The sequence below is a fragment of the Chamaea fasciata genome, unplaced genomic scaffold, assembly GCF_029207755.1.
Source record: "Chamaea fasciata isolate MVZ Bird 193981 ecotype frontalis unplaced genomic scaffold, bChaFas1.0.hap1 SCAF_3, whole genome shotgun sequence".
Taxonomy (NCBI): domain Eukaryota; kingdom Metazoa; phylum Chordata; class Aves; order Passeriformes; family Sylviidae; genus Chamaea; species Chamaea fasciata.
In genome coordinates this window covers 50,496,844-50,516,908 of record NW_027094088.1, presented here as the reverse complement: position 1 = coordinate 50,516,908, position 20,065 = coordinate 50,496,844, and the positions used below count along the sequence as shown (strand labels likewise).

The 20,065-nt window shown below is 38.8% G+C and overlaps 1 protein-coding gene across 5 annotated transcripts in view; it reads right to left on the bottom strand.

Moving 5' to 3' along the window:
• Window positions 1–20,065, bottom strand: part of ARFGEF3 (ARFGEF family member 3) — an 86,231-nt gene that overhangs the window by 40,815 nt on the left and 25,351 nt on the right. For 3 of the 5 annotated variants that reach the window (XR_010720016.1, XM_066178957.1, XM_066178958.1), the window contains exons 5-11: window positions 13,844–13,912; window positions 11,018–11,149; window positions 7,750–7,792; window positions 6,713–6,791; window positions 4,727–4,831; window positions 1,713–2,037; window positions 243–355 (exon numbers count right to left, since the gene is read on the bottom strand). Coding sequence is in view for 4 of the 5 variants with exons in the window: in XM_066178957.1 (XP_066035054.1) it covers window positions 243–355; window positions 1,713–2,037; window positions 4,727–4,831; window positions 6,713–6,791; window positions 7,750–7,792; window positions 11,018–11,149; window positions 13,844–13,912 (866 nt within the window). In the remaining variant the exon portion in view is untranslated. Of the gene's footprint in view, window positions 1–242; window positions 356–1,712; window positions 2,038–4,726; window positions 4,832–6,712; window positions 6,792–7,749; window positions 7,793–9,257; window positions 9,381–11,017; window positions 11,150–13,843; window positions 13,913–20,065 lie in introns of all 5 variants that reach the window. The other 2 variants (XM_066178959.1, XM_066178960.1) reach the window with 2 other exon arrangements.

The window sequence follows — 20,065 nt, the reverse complement described above, 5'->3', positions numbered from 1 at the left end:
TTCATCTGTAAACCAACATATTTGGGAATTTTGGCAAACTCAACAAGGAAGTTATCTATGTCTTTACAAACAGGCCCAGACTGATGACAAACCAAGCAAAAGTTTTTACACCTTTTCCATTTTCAGAGCTTATTTAACCAGGCAGATACCCTGGCTCATACTGGGTATGCTCCTGAACTGCTTAAGCATTCCGTGTGAACAGGTTTAAGACAGAAGAGGCTAAAGGAGGAAACAAAGCGTACAGCTTGAGAAGATCCAGATGGGACTTTCTTTTAGAAATAGATCTCTTCTTGGATTCTGACTCAGAAGAGCAGGGCCCTGCCAAATCACAAAGCTGCCGAGGACTGCCAAGTATCTGAAGAGAAAGGAAACAGAAATAAGCAGAAGATTATCCAAACATTATTTAAATACAGTAAGTAAGTCGTAACGCTATCAAGCCCTAGAACCCGAGGTAGCACTACTGTATTTTCTCTCACAGCAAAGGAAAATGGCACAGTGATATTCTACTTATTAAAGCTACCTTTCTTCTTTTTTGAGGCAGAAAAGCAAGTAAAGGATAATATTCAGCAAGAATCACATTTAGAATGTTCTCCAGTGCTTTACATTTTTGACTGATTTTTTTTCATCTGATACTGCACCCAAGATAATTTTTATGCCTATGTAAGTATTTTTTTATTATAGTTTATACCAAAGGAAGCCTGTCTCCTCAGTCACCTAGTTACAAAATTATGGAGTCATGCAAAGATAGGCAGAGTGATTTCTTCAGATTCAACCTGCCTAGGTGGCACTTTGTTAATGCCCACCAGGAAATACACACAGGCATGTATTAAGACGAAAGAAGCAGCAGGTATGTCCTGCACAAAACAACATTACACTAAGCTTCTCCTAAAACTTCAGTTATCATTTTACTATTGTTTAAAATTAGAAAAAGATGAGGATGGATGACTCCTAGTTTAGACAGAAGCCAAGTGGGTGGCTGTGTGGTGTTAAGAGAGATTTTTCAGAAATAGAACAGCCTAGGTATGCACAAGTTAGAAGAAAAATTCTCTAGAAGATACCACTGTTCCTACAAATTACATAAATTTCCTTGTGTTTCACAACATGAGAAGAAAGGTGCCCATGTGGAATGGAAAAGTCCATGATTTCAGCTAGTGCTTAAACAAGTCTCCCAGTGCTCCAGTTCTAGACATCTCAGAGGCACTGACAAGAGGCCAGAATGGACTGGTCTTGAAATGGCTTCTTAAGCCATTGGCAGCTTTCTTGTATCTATTCAAAAAAAGTTCCAAGAAACTGGATTTCAAAAACCTGGCATGTAATCAAAGCACATATTCATCTTAATGCCTGGAAACCACAGTGTGAGGATGTGTCTGGGGAAAGATGCCAAAGAAGTTGCAAACTGGATTGTTATGCTCTGTCGCACCCAAAAGAGCAGTTGTGACTCAGTGATAGAATCTGCTCCATGGAGCACCACAGCATGAGCACTGATGGAGCTGCCATGGTAGCTTCCATTATAGAGACAAATGCAGCTATTGCAACTGCATCAAACTATTTGTCAGAGTGGTGCTGATGTACCAGTTGTGCTTAGAAAGGACAATTGCAACATCCCTAGGTGGGAACGTTTGAAATGCATTCGTATGCATGTATCAGCAATGCTTACTGTTATATAAACATTTTGTTTTACATGCCTGGATTTGCACATGTGATTACCCTACCTCTTTCATAATTTTGATGGCTTCTACTCGATGTTGAGGTGGTGGGTAAAGCAATATCCGGTGATACAGAGACTGCAGCACAGGCTTCATGGATTCCACTGACCCCACCAGTCGAACAAGTTCTGCTGCAATATAATATATGGTCCGTGCAACAGGCCCACTAAGGGCAGGTGCTGTGGAAGAACAACCTGAACCCCGGCCATGATCAGAGATCCCTGAGGAAGGTGAATCAGCCTCAAGGCAGATGCTGCTGTGGGCAGAGGTGATAGTTTTGTCATGGATTGGATTTCCCAGGATTACTATCAGGGCTGGACACAGTTGCTTCCTGTGAGAAAGAGAAAAGCAGCAGATGGTAACTGGAAAAAAAATACTCTTACAAGAACAGATTGAAAATAGCCCATGGTTAAATGAGATACACACTCTTGTTTTAATGATCAGTCAAACAGCAGTTGTTAGATAGGAAAACAAATTATGCCAGGCTTTTTTCACCTCCCAAGCATCAGCATGCTAGTTCATATGGAAATACCTCTGTGTGCTGTAGAAACATGGTACTGATTTTGCAAGTTCATGTTGCTGCACAGTGCTGTCTCTTTGCAGGATAGCATGCCTGCCTCTTTCACTGGCTGCAGCCTATCCCGAGGTATCCACTGCTCAGTTTTCAGTTCATCTTGGGAGCTTTAAAAAAACCTGACTAAACAAGAACTGATCTATGTTAACTAGAAGGTTGAATATTTCATCACTGAGCTGCACACACATTATTTTAGTAAGCACCCTTAGTTGTGAGCCTGTTTGGCTGTCTTTTGAGAACATAATGAAATACTCTACAATAACTCAAAGTATGCACTACACTACTCATATGCCACAATACAGTAAATACTCATCCTTCTTTCAACTGTCTTTCTGCATGAGCACTCATGTTAAGTGATTCAACGCCAGCAGACCACTCTCCTGTGGAACCAAAGCCAGCTCAGCACTTTGCTCCATTAGCTGCTATTTCAGCTTTGCACTCACACACTTGACATTTTACTTCAATCTGCAAGACCTTAATTTAAGAAGCCAAGTGCTGCATGAGAATGAGTCCCAAATCTGTTTTTGACCCATGTCTCAGAGGTTCAAGTGAGTACCTAGAGCAGGCACCCAATTACAAGTAACAATTCATAAAATACATTCTCACAGGTAACTACGTTTTATTTTCTCAAGGTTTTGCAGTCCAGAATTTTCATTACTTCTCGTAACAAGATTTCTGAAACAGCTCAGCTTCCCTAAGTCACAGAAAGAAAATCAGCTTTTAATAGGACATCAGATAATGACTTTGAATCTGCTTATTCCACTTATTTCTCCAATCAAGAACATTTCAAAACATAACAATTCACTGCTTAAGAAACATGCCTGCCTCAAAGCAGGCATCATCAGAGGTTGCACAGCAATATATTCTCCACACATCTTAGTCCTATCAAAGTGTTTCTGTATCAAACTATGGAGAATGCTGTCTGCACACAGAGATAAATCTTCTCTGTCTGCTCTCTATCTTCTTTGGGAACTGACTACAAAGTGCCTGTCAGAGTGAAAGCTGTGTGCATACAGGCAACAGCTCCTTAAAGAGTAATGACAGCTACCAGTTTGGATCACAACCTCACCAGACAGGTAATGTATTAGTGTGTACAAAATGTTCAAAATTATGTTTGCAATTTAAACTGCTTCATATCTTCCTAGTGTCTTGGGGCTTTTTTCCCCCCACTTAAGCAGGTAGTGAAGCATGCATGTTCATTCCTTGGCAGCAGTGCAGTTTAAGAAGTCCCATCTCAGATGGCTTGCCCTCATGGTACACAGTTACAGGTACAAACACCTGTAGATCTGCAGCACAAACTGGATCATCAAAAGGATGTAAATTGAAAATAAAACAGGAAGTGTTTTCTTTTAACTAATTTCAGTGACCTTGCTTACAGGATGTCCCCACAGTCTATCACATAAGCATAAACAAAGAGTTGTGTGAAATTCAAAGACAGAAACTTCTGAAGCGAATCTGCCATGAGAGAGTTCTGCTCTTATGTTAGACCTCCAAGAGGCCTCAGCACCGGGTCCTTGTGCAACACCGCCAAGTGTTACCAGTCTGAAGACCCAGTCTGGCAGCCACTGATGTTCCTGGGACAGTAGGGGGAGATATGGGTGCCTCTACATGTTCCATGATTAGAATTGGATCCAAGTCAAACACTTCAGTTTCAAAAATTACAGGGTAAAAGCACAAGAAACACATTTGTCATTAACAGTCACATATATCTTTCCTTAATACAATCACCTGACAAGGTCAAAAGATGGGCACAGACTGCAAGGAACTGCATATTAGTTACATTCTTGCTTTATTACTATGACTCAATTATCCACAGGCTATAAAAATCCCACTATTTCAATCACAAGGAAAAAAAGGATTATTTCAGGTGCTTTGAGGTGATGGTATCCAACAATTTAGAGGTAGATATGAACACCAAAGATATCAAGCCTTCCTGGTGAAGTGTATTAAAAAGGAGAATTTCTTGATAAAATAGAAGCACCTTTAAGACTATTTACCCTCAAACCTTATACAAGAATGCAGTTGATATTAAGCATTTCTGGTCACCAGCACACACTTGACATTAATTTTGCTTATCTTCCTCTATTATTGTATCAGAACATTAAGAATCTCAACAGTACCTGCCCACAACAAGCAGAGAATCTCTGTGTTTAATGCCACACACTGATCCAAACTATTGCAGAAAGCATAAGAGATTTTTCTGCTCTGGCTAAATCCATTAGACCTCATTTACAGTGATAATTCACTACCGGGATTTAATGTGGTAGCTGAGCAGGTGATCCTAATCAATTTTTATGAGGCACAGAGAGAACTAATAGTAGGTTAACAACAAGCTCTGCTCACACCTGGAGACTTTTGACAGGTTTTTTTTTGCAAGGCGGGGGGGGCAGCAGGTCCTTTTACACTTACAAATGGAGTATTTGCATTAGTCTTCAGATGTACTCACCATATTAGATCAGTGAATCCTTTGTGCTGGTGCATGCTGGAGGAGGAGCTGTTTAGCATGGAGAGGATACACTCCAAGTACAGAAGCTGAAGTTGACGATTGTCACTGGCAAAGAAAAGATGCCATCCACATCATATTAAAACAAAGACTACTTAATTTTCTAAAATAACCACATTAATTCACTTGAAAATTATACCATAATACGCAGCAGTGATTTATTTTGCTTTTTTTTATCCATTTACAATGGTGTGATCACCTGCATCATCCCATTTATTTTGTACTGACCACATGCAGTGATCTACTACTTCAAAAAAAAAAAAGTGAAGAAAGAGGAAGACTAAAACCCAAATAATTACTCAAATTCAATCTAAAATCTTAGGAAGGAAGCCTTAAACACAGGAAAAGAACAACAACAGAAAATTTTGGATTATTGGATAGTTTCTTCAGGCAATCTGAAGCATGTTTAGGCTACTCTCTTCTGTTTAGTTGTTTTGTTGTTTTTTTTTTTTTAATTTTTTGTGATGGCCACAATGGTCAAAAGTCAATGCCTAGAGGCAGAAAGTCACATGATAACATAGCTACCTTTCAGGGCCTTGTCAGTTACTCTGTCAGAAACATAAACTCAAAGAAAGCCTCCTTAGAAAGAATATTTAAAAACCTGTGGACACCTAGAACTGATAGACTTGTAACATGCACTGTGACTGTGCCTACTCCTAACGTTAGCTGTGGGATCCAGGAGACAAGCAAAACAAGACAGGTCCGCTTTAGGAAGGAGCACTCCATGGCAAGTGCACAATTTGGTTTTCACTCCAGAGAAAACCAGGATTTGATAACTCTCTTTCGGTCAGAGATGAGAGCTGGAGGAATGCACTTTCTGATATATGATTGTAGGTCAAGGAAGCTGTAAAGAATGGATTTATCTGAATTGCAATTAAGGAGTGCGAAATATCTGTTTGTCACTGCCTGAGTTCCTTTTGTTCACATATATGAATTTGCATCCAAGTACAACAATACCCGTTTCATATGCCATGCAGAAAGTGCTGAATCCTGAGGCTCAAAGGTAGATTTGTAACTCTGTTCTATGGAGGGTTGAAAACTACTGGCTTCTTATATATTTTAAAGGTGATAAATTTTTCCTCACAGGAGTCCATGCCTATTTGGAAAGATACATGCATTCCAGGTACAGATGCCTTCTTTTCCAACAGCTTTTCTTGCAATGTGTCTCAATGCAGACGATCATCACCTTGCAGCTGACACTTGCATGGGCATGCACAGGGCATCCCTGCATTCTTGATTTTATTTTCCCAGATGCTGACACTGATTAAATAATGCTAAGTAAGGCACTCTTCTGTTACCCTGCTGTTATTAGAGACACTTATGGGAAGAAAGTCTGCAGAAGAAGTGCACAAAGATGCCTGTGCTATCTTTGCCTCTGGTGGTTTCTGAAAATTGTACAGCATATAACATACTTACTGTCCATAACAACCACATTTTAAAAGTTAAGATCATGCATTTTCAAGTAGGTAGAGCGTATGATATTCCTAAATTGGAGGAATTCTTTGATAGTACAAATTACTTCAATGGGATAAATGCTGCCTAAGAAGGACAGATTTATTCATTCTGAATATAGTATCTGTTGGGTCTTTCCACAACTTTTGTAATTGTTATTCTCTCTATGATGGTTCTTCCAGCCAGAAAAGAAAACTTCTCCTTGGATTAGTATTTTGCTGCTGTATGGAAGTTATCTACAGATTAGATTTACTGGAAGCTCTTTAAAGCTGAAGAGTGCACAAAGAAGGCAAATTAGCTCCTAATTTCAAGCGAGGATTGAATTAATGCATCATGCACAATACTTTCTCTAGTAAACACTTAATTTATGCACAGCTTTGCTCCATAATCCCAGAACTACAACAGCACAATCACATGCATCAGTGAAACTCTCAGTCTCCAGGTAATATATTGAAATTATAAACTTAAATAACTCACTTTATGACAGCCTGGAGCTTCTCACAGAGCACAGTGAGGACAGAAACAACATCATCGCAAAGAGATTCAGCTGAAGTACCTCCAAAAGGGACGAAGATCAGAGGCATTACATATAAGCAGCTGGATTACAACATCAGTTAATTGCATGGGCTTACACAGCTGGTTAGAGTTCTAAACAGGGAGCCAGGCTACCAAAATTCATAGAGAAGATGCAGTAGGAAAAGTCCTAGATTGGAGAGTGATGGCCACAAAATGCAAAAGCAGCAGTATTAAATCCGGAGAGAGTACTTATTGCTTACATGCATTTACAGAGGGTTAGCTGAAATCAAATTCTGATAATAAAATAAGTATACAATTAAATAATAAAAAAGACTGGCCCCAGTGTTTCTACATGGCAGCCAATTTCTGTATCTCTACCTACAGTTTCTCTCTCTTACACATTTTCTGACCAAGTTCTGATCTTATAAAAGAATGCTTGTGCTCTTTAAAGACTTTAGCCTCCATTCACACAAGTTCTCCTACAGAAATCCTGTGTGAAGGTCAAAGCCAGGGACGACATTTTCCTACTGGAAGATGTTGAAAGTTAAGACACAATGGGAGTAGAAAAACATTCTCTTGTAAAATAATCACCTGACAAGTAGTCATTATATAAACGTCTTTGGCCGTTAATACAGTAACAATCGTTTTCAGATTCCACATCCTACTCTGTGAATTGTTTCATTTCAGGAAGTAAAAGCACTTATTAAAACTTTATCCAGACCACTGAAACTCCTTAATTACAGAAGTTAGCACCTTGAAACAATAATTTATTACTATGTTGAATGCAATGCTGTTACCATGATCCAAACGAAGACACAACTGGAAATATCAGGAGTTAACTGGGCTGTCTCAGTTCTTACCACAGAGAGCACCAAACTATAGAGAAGCTATGAAATCCTGAGGGTGCAACTCCCATGACATCAAACAACACTGTGGTGATAAAAGGAAGGTTAAAAAGGCTGGATTGGAAGGAGTCACTAAAAAAGTATTACAAATACCTTGACTCTTGAATTTCTGCAAGGTGTCAGGGTTTTCAACTATCTGTTGAGGAAAGACAGAGGTGGTGTAATTGGTGCAAGGGGCAGAGGGAATATTATAGAAGCAATACTTTAACAGCAGAACTTTCTTAAATTCATGTCCTCTATCTGTTTTGGTTTTTTTGTTAGGGTTTTTATGTGAACCTTTTACAAAACATTTTTAAAATTTCCTTAAGATCTGTTTTAACAGTCATTTAGATTTAAGGAAATTGCATCTCATGAGGTGAAAGCTTTGTAAGTCTTTAAGGGATTTCCTACACCTAAATGTAGCAATTAGGCATGTAAATTGCATTGAAAATAAGTAAGAGAAAAGCATAGTTTAGACTTCACAAACTACTTAGAAACAAAAATCAATTGAGTGTTAGAGAGTTTAGAACACTGACAATGTTAATGTTACAGTGCCAACAGAATTAATGGCTGTCAGGAAATGGAAATGACCTCTTACATCCTTTGGTTCAGCTGTGGTATAGGGTTCTTCCTACTGTGCGCAACAGGGTCAAGCCAAATTCTCTCAAGCATCAATAACAAACTGCCAGGAACTAAATGCAGTTTTCATAGCTTTTACCTACTCCTCAGCTCAGAAAAGAACAAAATTGAACTTGCAGACCCAAAATGTTACTGTTTGTTTGTTTGTTTGTTTGGGGTTTTTTTGTAAATGCTTTGGCTAGTAAAACGAACCTATTTAGCACCAACAAAAGACAAGTTTACTTAAACTGATTAATTCTTTTTGCAGTTGCTCAGCAGGATAAAAGCAATCTAGTCTAGTAATCTGAAATAGAAGTGATCATCTTAACCCAAAACAGATGTAAGGAAAACAATCTGTACAACTACAGTCTTTAAAATTTCCTAATAAACAGAAACTGACTTTTACAAACTACTTCTTTGAGAATATACTATTATATAAAGCAGTACCAACAAATGTAAGAAGCCAATGTAACTCCACATATACCCAGAACATTTAAAGTGGAAAATGTGCTGGGATGTCATTCAAAGAGCTCTCTTGAATTTTAATAATGAAATAAATAAAATTATATTTATCTTTTGCTAATAAAGAAAAAAGAATTTCATTAACTTAAAATTATCCTCTATAAAAAAGTAGAAGAAAAATCTAAATTACACAGTCCTTAGTTGAGAATCTGTTTTCATTACATAAATGTCATGCAAAAAGTTCCGGCAGAAGGATTTCAATAAACCTTAGAAAAACAAGCAAACAAAATAAAAGAATGAAAAAGGCTGAGGCAGCCTGATATCAAAACAAAGTCTCTTTTGTTTAATGCAAGGGGAAAAAAAACCCAAGCCAACTAGAGTTGATAATGTGAGAACTCTGAGGCAGGCATAGTCAGAGCCCAAAAAAGCTTTTAAACAGGATTAATTGAGGAAGTGTCAAATAAAATCCATAAGCCATTCAGAGGAACAAAACAGTATGCAGCCATGGACATGGAACCATTTGTTGATGCCAGAAGGCTCACCATGTTCTCCTGCTTTTGTCGTAACTGTAAAGTCAAGTCACTCAACATTTGGCTGAGGGTTGCCCGCACAGCGGTGTTAATGCTCCGCTGGTGACAGCTAGATACATATGTCTCAATGCAAACCTGATGAGGAAACAAGACAGCAGTACAAAGAGATCAACTCCCACTTACCAGGAACACATTTAGGAGGATACCAAGGTCTCTTGCATGCAGATAGTCAGCCTTCCTTACTATTTCTTATTGCTTTATTAGTGCAATAGAAATTTTTAGCAGTCTTGGTTAGAAACCCAAGTAAGTAGCATCTAGAAGCAGCCTGCAATTCATCAGTCTCACAGCTGCTGGAATGGTAGGGCAAAACTGGCAGTCTCCTATCAAACCCAAGTGATTTTGGTACTTGTCTCACTTGGTATAGAATTCATTGAATGCTGCTTTGATTGTTCATCTCTTGATACTTATTGTTACTACCCCTCTGGAAATCTGTCTGCAATGTAAACACCCTCGAATTCTTGAAGCTTGTTGATTCTGATGTACAGGTATTTGCTACTTGTTTTACGATAATTATTGTGTACTGTAACACATCTGAAAGCCTTTAAGCCCTTTCTTAACACAGAAAATACGATAGCACTTTACCATAAATAACACAAACAATTGCCTTGTAATAACTGGCAATCCAGCAGAGGGCTCCTCTTCTCAAAGATCCCATGGGAGCCAAGGTAGCCATAGATGAACCCTAATGGAATCATCCAGTTCCCAACTCCATGCCCAGCTGCTGGCAGTTTTCTGTCGATGTGCTGTGCCCAGAGTCACCCTTTGTTTCCCCCAGGTGATATTGCACAAATGGCTGCCAAAGTGTTACACAGCTAGGATCCTTAACTACTAAATAGATGAAAGTCTCAATGGAGCTGAGCATGTTTGTGACAGAACTGTACAACACAGTCTTTCTGAAGAAGGAGTTTTGGTCCTTTGTCCTATACTAAGCTTCATCATTCACAATGACCACAAGAATCCCCCAAATCCAAACCAAGCAACCAAAAAAAGAAAAAAGTAAATTACTGTTCACATACTTCTATATTTTTCAGTTTTAGTGGTTTTATTCTGCCATTGCTTAGATACATAGTAAGAACTGTAAATATAAATTGAACTACCTGTGAAAAATTATTAAAAAATATAAAAGTGTAAAATGTAAGGAGTATACATAAATGCATCTGGTGTACAATTTTGAATTAGAAGGATATTATAGGATGTAAAGTCATTTTTATAGTTCCCTAATGAGGATGAGTTTTTAAGAAGGAAAAATTGAAGTGATCTGATTACATAGTCTGATCAATACTGACATAGGCACACAAACAAGACTCTTGATAGTTTCTAATTCCTATTGAAGTGAAACCAAGCTGTCAGTAGGTCAGTGATGAAGATGTTCTTGTAAGTTGGCCTGGACCAATTCTGCCCATCATTCAGCTATCACTTGAACCCCAGTGGACAAAATAACCCTAAAAGACTGTTAATCACATACAGCCCTTCACAGAGGCCAAACCATTCCAGTGCTGCTGAGATCATTCTTCTTGAGCTGTAAGCCTTTTTCTAGAGTACCTGAATTAATTAATGAAATACCATTCTTAGAGGTAGGCTGACTTTCTGGAAAGAGCATGGTTGATATCTCCTTCTCTCCCCTCCCCATGCAAGCTAATAAGCAAACAATACTGTCCACTTGAGTTGCAATCTTACAGAAGGCCTGTGTTCTAAATGGCTTGGCAAGGTACCTTTTGAAAAGCCACTGATGAAGAAGCAGCAGTAAAAATGGGAGAGCTCAGGGCTCCAAAGAGGTGTGCAATGGACATTTTGATCATTTCATGCATTCGGGGACTTCCAGCTCTATGGCATGCAAAACACAACTAAGAGCAAAACACAGAAGGGTTAGCTAATGAAACACAACAGAGTTACACAAAATAAACCTCCAGAAGGCACACTGGAGCAACAAACACACACATAAAAACAAGCAGTAGCATCAACTAAATTTTCTTGCAGGTGTCTAGGCAAGCATGGGAAGGTGCAAAGGGCAAGATTTAATCTATTTTTAATACTACTAATCTATTTTCAATATTATTAATACTTAGGGCACAAATTATAGTACTCTTCATGTTGGATGCCTCCTTAATTTGAAGCCGATATGGTTCAGAAAGATTTCGAGTGCCATTGTTTTGTACATAAGAATTGCAAACGATCAGGCAGTGCTAAATGGCCAGGCTGTAGCTTTGTTTGTCAGAGACAGTCCTCAGGGAGTTCCACCAGTAATGAAGGCAGCACCTTTCCAATCCTGCAGTGGCTCCACCTGTTACAGAGTGCAGGCTAGGAAAACTAAGGGACTGACTTGGAAAGAAATGTCAAAAAGCATGGGCTATTTAACTGGAACAGAAAGTTCCTCTCAGCCACCTTCCCCTTAGAGCAAGTCAGATGGTTAACCAAATGCTGAACTGAGAAATGATTTTCTGTTTCCTCTTGCTTATACATTGGATAATTCAGACACAAAGGCATAGTAATTCCAGCTGTTAAAGTCTTTACCCTACCTAAAGCCTGGGCAGGAGGAACCTGGGGAAGCATGTGTGTGCCTGGTAGGATTTGCTATTTAGAGAGATCTAGGCTATTTAAAAAAACCTGAGGCAGTATTTTCTCAAGAAGTGTGGAGAAAATAACTGTACCCCCAAACACTCCAAATAGAGGCAAGCGCACTCCGTATTACTGCTTATTCCAATTCACTGAAGGAAAGGAGTTTTGCTTGCTTTGCTGCCACATCTCATCATGCATTAGAGTCTTGCTCACCATAAAAGAAAAGAACTAGCATTGTCCTAATTTCTATCAGTCACCAGCAAGCTTGTTTTTAAAAGCAAGATTGGCCTTCTGAGAATAAAACTGAAGTGCAACTACCAAAACCAGCAGAGTTCCACATCAATCTGTGAAAGACAACAGCCAATGTTCAGAATGCTTTTGATGAATAAGAACCCTGTTGTTTACAGAGAGAACAGAAAATATTATTTCTGGCTATTTCTACAGTTTATAGCACACAGATCATGACTGATAGACCATTTCCCCCCAGTCTCAGGTAGTGCTCTTAAAGACTGAAAGCTGAAGGGTTCAGTCATGAAATGCTTTTGCCAGCAAGCATTTTGTTCAGTCTCAAGCTCTTTACCTACAGCAAAGATATGCACTAAGCTGAATTCATCAGCTTTTGCCACGCATGTTAGGAAGTCTGTTGGAAATGTGAGAAAAACTGCAAGAGGGGAAATGATCTGTATTTTTTTCCAGTGTGTGACACTGACATAAAGAGGGTTTAGTAAAAATTTAAAAATTCTGGCTTGCTTTAAGTAGCAGTTCAGTTCATCCCTGCTGCAGCATCTACAGATGGGGCTTACAAAGACCTCCAAAAATAACCACACTTTATGGTCTCACCTTGCACAAGAGAAACCAAAATCTAAATTGTGCTAATCTAGAATGATTACTATTTTTTTTTAATCCGGTATATATTATATACATGGACTATTTATGTTGTATTCTTGCCTTTTAAAGCTCTTTTTTTCTTTTACAAAATGGAAGTAATTTTCTTTGGTTCTCTGTTATCCCTACAAGTGTTTTCTCAGCTTCCAATAAGATAAGGCAAGGTCAGTTTTACTCCTGAACTCAGAAAATACTGTAACTTCCAGTTAAAGTCAGCTATTTTCACATGGGATTTTTGTTTTTTACAAAAGCCCCCACCCCAAATACCAAAAACTGAGAAGGAACACATCTCTAAATGTCTACAGACACTTGGGAGTGTAATACATGTAACATGCACATTCCTTCATGGACACTAGCTCTGCTCATACCATGTTAACAATGTAATTTAATAATAGATTCTGCAGACAGCAGTGTGTGTTGCACAGGAGGATTAAGTGTTCCGGTGCATCTTCTCTAACCTGAACAAACAACCCATGGCTTGCAACACACTGTTCTAAAAATATCACCCACCTGCAAAGGCTCACTTCATATGCCTGCAGGTATGTTTTTCTACAACCAAAGCTCTTTTACAATTTAATTCAGACAAAAATCTAATGGAACAAAGGGAGTAGAGTGACTAACAACCCAATGGATCTAGAGGTATTATAAATGCTTTACTTGGATGTGTCAAGAAAGAGATACACACAAGGAACATTGAGACACTTGTGCTAACATGGCACACTGTGGCTTATACACTTCCCTTGAGGAAACTTCCTTAGAGTTGCAGCCAGTAAGAAATCAGCACAGTGCTGTTTTATGAAGAGCTCAAGAGAAACTTTCTATTGCAAAAAAGCAAAATAAAGTGAATAAGAGAAGTAGTAAGTGTGCAATGCTGTAATACACAATTGTCAGTCAACTTCCAAGACTGCCTTCCCATGCAAGCCCAAACCTGCCCAACTTGCAACTATTTTTTCACGTTAGACATAAGGTAATACCAGTCCTAAAGATGGCAGACATGCTTTAGACTGGTTCAGTTTCAGGTTACATATGGAAGACACACTCTAGGTTAGTAGGGAAAGGTTAAGTGACATAAGCTGTGGTATAACAGAGGCACTTACCTCAGCAATTTTCAACACTGAACTCCCATTCAGCTCAAAGGTGGAGGTATACGTTATACAGAGCAAGACCTTGCAACAAAAGAGAGGAAATAAAAAAAAATAAGTTTCAGCCATTATAGACTCTCCTTCCCACCCATGTGCTTCTAGCCACAACTCCTTCCAATTCTGAGAACAGCATCGGAAGTCGCTTAGCACCCTGTATTACTGAGATAGAGGAGATCCTCCTGAGAAGTTGCATCTGTTGGCCCCAGAGGCACTACCCAGTGGATTATTTATTGCTGTCTCCTACATATGACCACCCAGAGGAAGACAATCCAGTGATCAACTCCGGCCTTGGACCCCTATTCATATTTTTAACCACAAGCTTTGCATGATTTATAATCCGTCCTCCCATTCATTTCTATCAATATAACAAAAGAGGAAGGAAAAATGCATACAATGCATGTTATTACTTAAGTAGCACAGATACATAAGTATTATGTGAAACAAGCCATTAATTACTGCCTGAAGATTTCCTATAACAGTGTATTTCCAGTAAGTGTATTATAGTCACTTGATAATGAGTAGCTAAAAAAAAAATCCATAAGCCCCAATTCATGAGGGGAGGCTTGTCCTGTCCTGAATTCAGCAGGAGGAGTAAGACACTAAAAGACCAATTCAACATCTTACTTTGAAGAGAAGGGGACTAAGAATGTGATGTGAACCACCAAGGTAAATGGGTGAGTGAGGCAATGTGGTGCTCTGGTGTGATGCCTTTTGTGTCTGGAGATGTCTTCCCTCTCTCCTGTCTTCCTTTCCAATCTCTCCTGCCTCACAGAAGAGAATCTCAGCTACTGTTCTCTCTCCAAAGCATAAATTTCTTCCAGTACCAGAATAATTGTTTGGTTTGGTCTGAAATAGTACGAGTTTCTTGGGATAAGTGTACCAGCAAATATCAAACACACTAACACTAATGCATTGGTCTATACAACTTCTCAGCGCCACTCAGAACTACTGTTCTCTGCTTCACAAGGAAGTTTGGGGCATCAGATAAGTCAACACTACTGGTTGATAACTAGAAGCAAAGTACAGAAGAGTCTATCCACAGGTGAGGGTGACATTTTCCTGAAGGAGGATGTAAATAATCTGTTTTGCATTTTGAGAGTCATACTGCAAAGTTTCTATACACTGAAATGCACTGCACCTTTACAAATGCTTTTCTTAGCAGAAAACCTGCATTTCACTACAGGATGTCACACCTTACTCCAAGGTTGTAGTGTTTTCTGTTTGTTTGTTTGTTTGTTTGCACTTATGTTTTGTATATAAAATACCAATAAGGAGCTTGATCATGTTCTTACAGAAGATGATTTTACTCCAAAAAGTGTTCAAAGTAAACCATTGTATAATGGCAATTTTACAGTTTTCCATATATATTATCTTGACTTGACTCTCAGTCCTTCATAAATAGAAGCTGAATAATGTGGATAAACACTGGAGGTAGTGACAACAAAAAAGGGCGCACTACTCTTATAAATGACAATGGTCTTGCACTAGAAACTTTTTTTTTTTAGATATTTAGCATTTATCTTTGGAGCAAAGCAAAGTTTCTGAGCCAAATTCCTTCTTCATGGTTTCTCTATTCTTTGAAATGGACAAAATAGATTTTCTTGGAAGTTATACAGCCCACCCCAATATTACAAGGAGAGATACAAGCTACTGAGCACTTGAACTTGCCAGAGAAAGCAATATAATTCTAACCACAAACTACTAAGAATGTTATACTTTGCATTTCTTGATAGGAACTCAACAAATTTCTCTGCAATCCATAACATTTACTGGTACATGCACAAGTGCCAGTGAGAAGGAACTGTGGTACTTCTCTTCCTGTCCCCAGAGCAAATTCTATACAACAGAAAAGTAAACCGTCCATTATAAAAACTCTCAATAATCTCATTTGGCTAATAAGTACATAAGTTGTAAGGGCCATTATTTCCATTTGCTGTTCAGTCCATATGTGCAAAATTTAAAAGTTTGAAGCTAAACAATTTTGTTTAGCACTTACTGGATTCTTCACTACTGGCCAGCCTCACAGTCAGTCGTGGGGCCTCACTTTCTCAACTACTAATTACCCTGAAACTTTAATTGACATTTCTAATAGCTGTGAGAGCTCAGCAGCTGGCTAAAAATTTATATTCAGTACTTAAGGAAAAACTGATTTGTGCCCTCCAGACACTGCTGTGTAAAACACAGGTGTAGAACACAGTTCCTAAATCCAGAGACAGACAAGTGCTACCTCCCACTGACAAATCTCTTCTTATCACACTAAGAACCACGATGGACACCCATGACTAATCCAATTCAGTGATTCGTGTGTCCTGATTTTCCCTACTTGTAAAACCTTATTTACTTCATGTGATTTTCTGCTCTCTTGTCCCATCTTGGCTTTGTAGGATGTGTTACTACCTAATGTTTTCCACAGACCAAAATCTGGATGCCAATACACTACAATTCGTGGAAGGACACACCAGTTCAGGCATTCTTTTAAGCCTTTGCTCTTCAAAATCTCTTTCTTCCCTTTTTTTTTTTTCATTTTTTTTTTAATTTCCATCTTTTAAAGAACTGAACAGTGAAAAGTTAGTGCATACATATATATTCTTTTCTATAACAAATGCCAAAAACCTGCATGCAACATGTGAATGATAGAAACATCAGAGATAAAACTCAGTAAGGAAGTGATTATCAAAACTTTGCTACGAAGCAAAAGAAAATTTCGGCAAAAAGACTACTAAGTTTTGACTGCTACTCTTTGCAAAAAATAGGATCTGGGAACCCACTAGCTGGAGAAAGGGCATACAAGCTGATGCAATCAAATGACAGAAGCACAAGTTATCAGCCAGTATATTCTTGGCTTTATTCCACTGCTACCACTTTCCCTCACAAATAATTTTTAAGTTCTGAAACACCGTCTCTGACCAATGCACAAGACTGCTCTCAGCTATGATTTCCATCAGTGCTGCTGCAGGGTTCATTTACAGTCTTGGCAATGATCCAAACACTTAACTTGCATGTTTTCCCATTTATGTGGAACAAACAGGAAGACAGCAGGCTCCTCTTTTAAATTACTGGATGAAAAATGGGACTAAAATCAAACAAACAAAACCAAACTTAACCATTCAGATCCACTGAAAACACTGAGTCTCCCTACAGGATATCCCCACAGACTGCCTAACTACTCATGACACTTAGTCAAACAACCTGCATTTTAAAAAATTAAAGAAAAGAAAGATAGAGGCTCTCTTGGGCAATGACACGTTTTTGCAACCACTGGGATGGAAAGCAAAAGCAAAACTACAATGCAGTTCCCAATTACTAGAGAACAATTCCAGTAAAAAATAAAACTGAAAATGAGCTTTTACTGATTGATATGGACTCTAAAACACATTTTATTTATTTTTCTTTTTTTTTTTTTTAGGAAGGAACTCAAATGACTGTAGAGATAGTTTCAAAGTCACACAATTTCCAGGATTTTTAAATTGGCTTGCATTATCTTGCAAGTGCCTAATGAGGTCACATTTCCATAAATGGTTTATTCATAATGAAAGTATTTATTTTAATTACTATTGAAGCTCTGACTGTCATGGAACAAGAAATATAATTCCTACTCCCTAGAGTCCCAGGATACAGTCTCAAATGTATATAAGAGCACGCACATGTGTAGTTTACACAGTAAGTAGAAACAAAACCAAAAAACTCTGTCTCTGATGCCACAACAAAGGTCAATTGAAACAAAATGTACAGGATTTGAAGTGGAATGTAACTAAACTGACATCGCTGTGCCATGTGCTCTAGGATGACTCTGCTTGAGCAGAGAGACTGGACCAGATGACCACTGTAGTCCATTACAAACTTACCTATTCAGTGATTCTGTGTGATTCCATACTTTAAGAGAGACTATTCCAAGCCAGGTTGGATAGGGCTTTGAACAACCTAGTCTAGTGGAATATGTCCCTGTCCATGGCAGGGCAACTGGAACTAGATAAACTTTAAGGTTCCTTTCAACCCAAACCATTCTGTGGCCTCTTTAAGAGGAAAAAGTGGGAATGTTTTTAGATTGCAAGGCTAGCATTGCTAGCCAAGTTCCTTAAGTGTTTAGTACTTATCTGTAGAATAAAGCAATTCTCACATTGAAGAGCACATGGTGGAGGCACGTGAAATAAACAGCGTGTAGGAAGGCAAGCAGTACCCTCAAGAAAAAGGTTCAAAACTTTAAAATCTGCAAAGAAAACAATTTTGCAACCATCTCTAATCCTTTTGCGGGATTTGTAAAAGAAGCCCTTCCCGACTTACTTTACTTGCAGGCTTGTACACTTGGATGCAATGTGTATCAGATGATTCTCAAATCCTGCCCCTCGGAGGAAAATCCTGACAGGAAGGACAGGCCTTTACCTCATTCAGGAGTTTGACATTTAAAGTCATCCAGTATTTCTGCAAAAGTTTGGACAGGAGGTGTCCTCCTATTTGTCAGAATAACTGCTAACCTGCTCATGTCGCGCTCTAAGGCCTTGAAGGAAAACAAGGGCAAGAGAAACAGAGCGCATTAATGAAGTCATGTACACTGTGTCACCATGTGTCACTGTACCAAGCAGCAGATTTTAATTATGGAGAGAGAGGAGAGTGTGTCTGCTATGAATTAGTAAACCTATAAATGCTGCTCAGCATTATGAATGCACCAGGGCTTCAGACATAAGGACTGTATGTGGTACAGGAGAACCTCACACATCATCAGTAATGACATGCTGAGTGCTCTGAGAAGACAATGCCCATTTAGTTCACTGGATTAAAACAGAACTGCTGCTGAACACTGTTTATGGGGGTATGAAACCAAGTGAAACTTCTGCTTATGTAGTATAGTTGTAGAAGTGAAAAAATTATTCAGATCTTAATAGATGCTTAACAGTTTTTGTCAACACTCTGACAGGGGCTTTTATCTTCAGAATTTCAACAATTAAAGGGAGGGAAAAACAAAGAAAAAGGCTGACTAGCAGTACTAGGATGACATTTCCCCCTTCACAAGTTACATCCTATTTAGGTACACTGCATTACTTTACAAATTCTAATATACAAATCTGAGTAAAACAAAAGTGAAAAAGGACAAATACCAAACTGGAAAACATCAACAAAAAGTTTAAAGAGTTCTCAAATAAAAATGAAGTTTCACACATCAATTACCAAAATGATTCAAAGGGATGTCAACACATGGATGAAAGTAGAGCCAGAGCTGTCAAGAAAAAAAGAACTGGTGTCTCCCCCGGGTGGAAAATTCTGACATTTATTCTTGACAACAAGAGAATTTTTTGGGCAGGGAAGAGGGAAGATAACTCCCTTGCTCTCAGATAATGCGAAACTGTAACAGGGAAATGTTCTGCATGGCAATGTACTTTACAATGGCAGATTTAAAATTACTGTTTCAAGTCACTAGATTAATGGGCAAGAAGTTAGCCTGAAGACAACCTAAGAACTGGTGGCCCACAGGCTGTCTGGCCTGCCAGAGGATTTTACCCAATCCCAGACCATATCCTGACCGGCATCCAGAAAAATGATATTAAAAAGCCAGATAAGCTGGTTTTGTGGTTGCATCACCAACTGCTATGTCACACAGTTTCTCTATCTTTTTCCTCTCTTACAAGAGACATGAGGAACTCCAGGGTAGAGGGCCCAAGGAGCTGCCTGGCAGTGTCAGGTCAGCATACTGGGACACAAGTTCTCTCCTCGGCTGTCCCAGGACCAGATGGTGGTAACAGCTATGGTCACAGTGGCCCTAATCATGGGATGTTCAAAAGCAGAGAAGGTCTAAACTGGGTGCATCTGACCACAGCTCTGGCACACCTGCAGTATGGGTGAAATTGCATGCAAAAGCTATGGCAAGTAATCCTTTCGTGCCGCTGTTGTGTGGCCACTTTGGCTGGCAGAACTTGGCACTGTCACCACCAGTAAGCATTAATGTCTGGCAGCAGGCAAAAGACTAAAAAGCCATATGTGAAAGTCAAAGGGTTTCTATATTTGGGATTCTGATCAAATAATGTCTTTGTAATTCATTTCCTTAAATGATTAAGTGAACTCCAGGTTCTTGGTATGCGTGTCAGACTAAAAAAAGTCTGTAAGAACTTGTACTTCCACACCGGATAGGTGTGAAATTACACTTTAAAGAGCTAGGGACTTGCTACTTTTTGGTTGATGCCAATG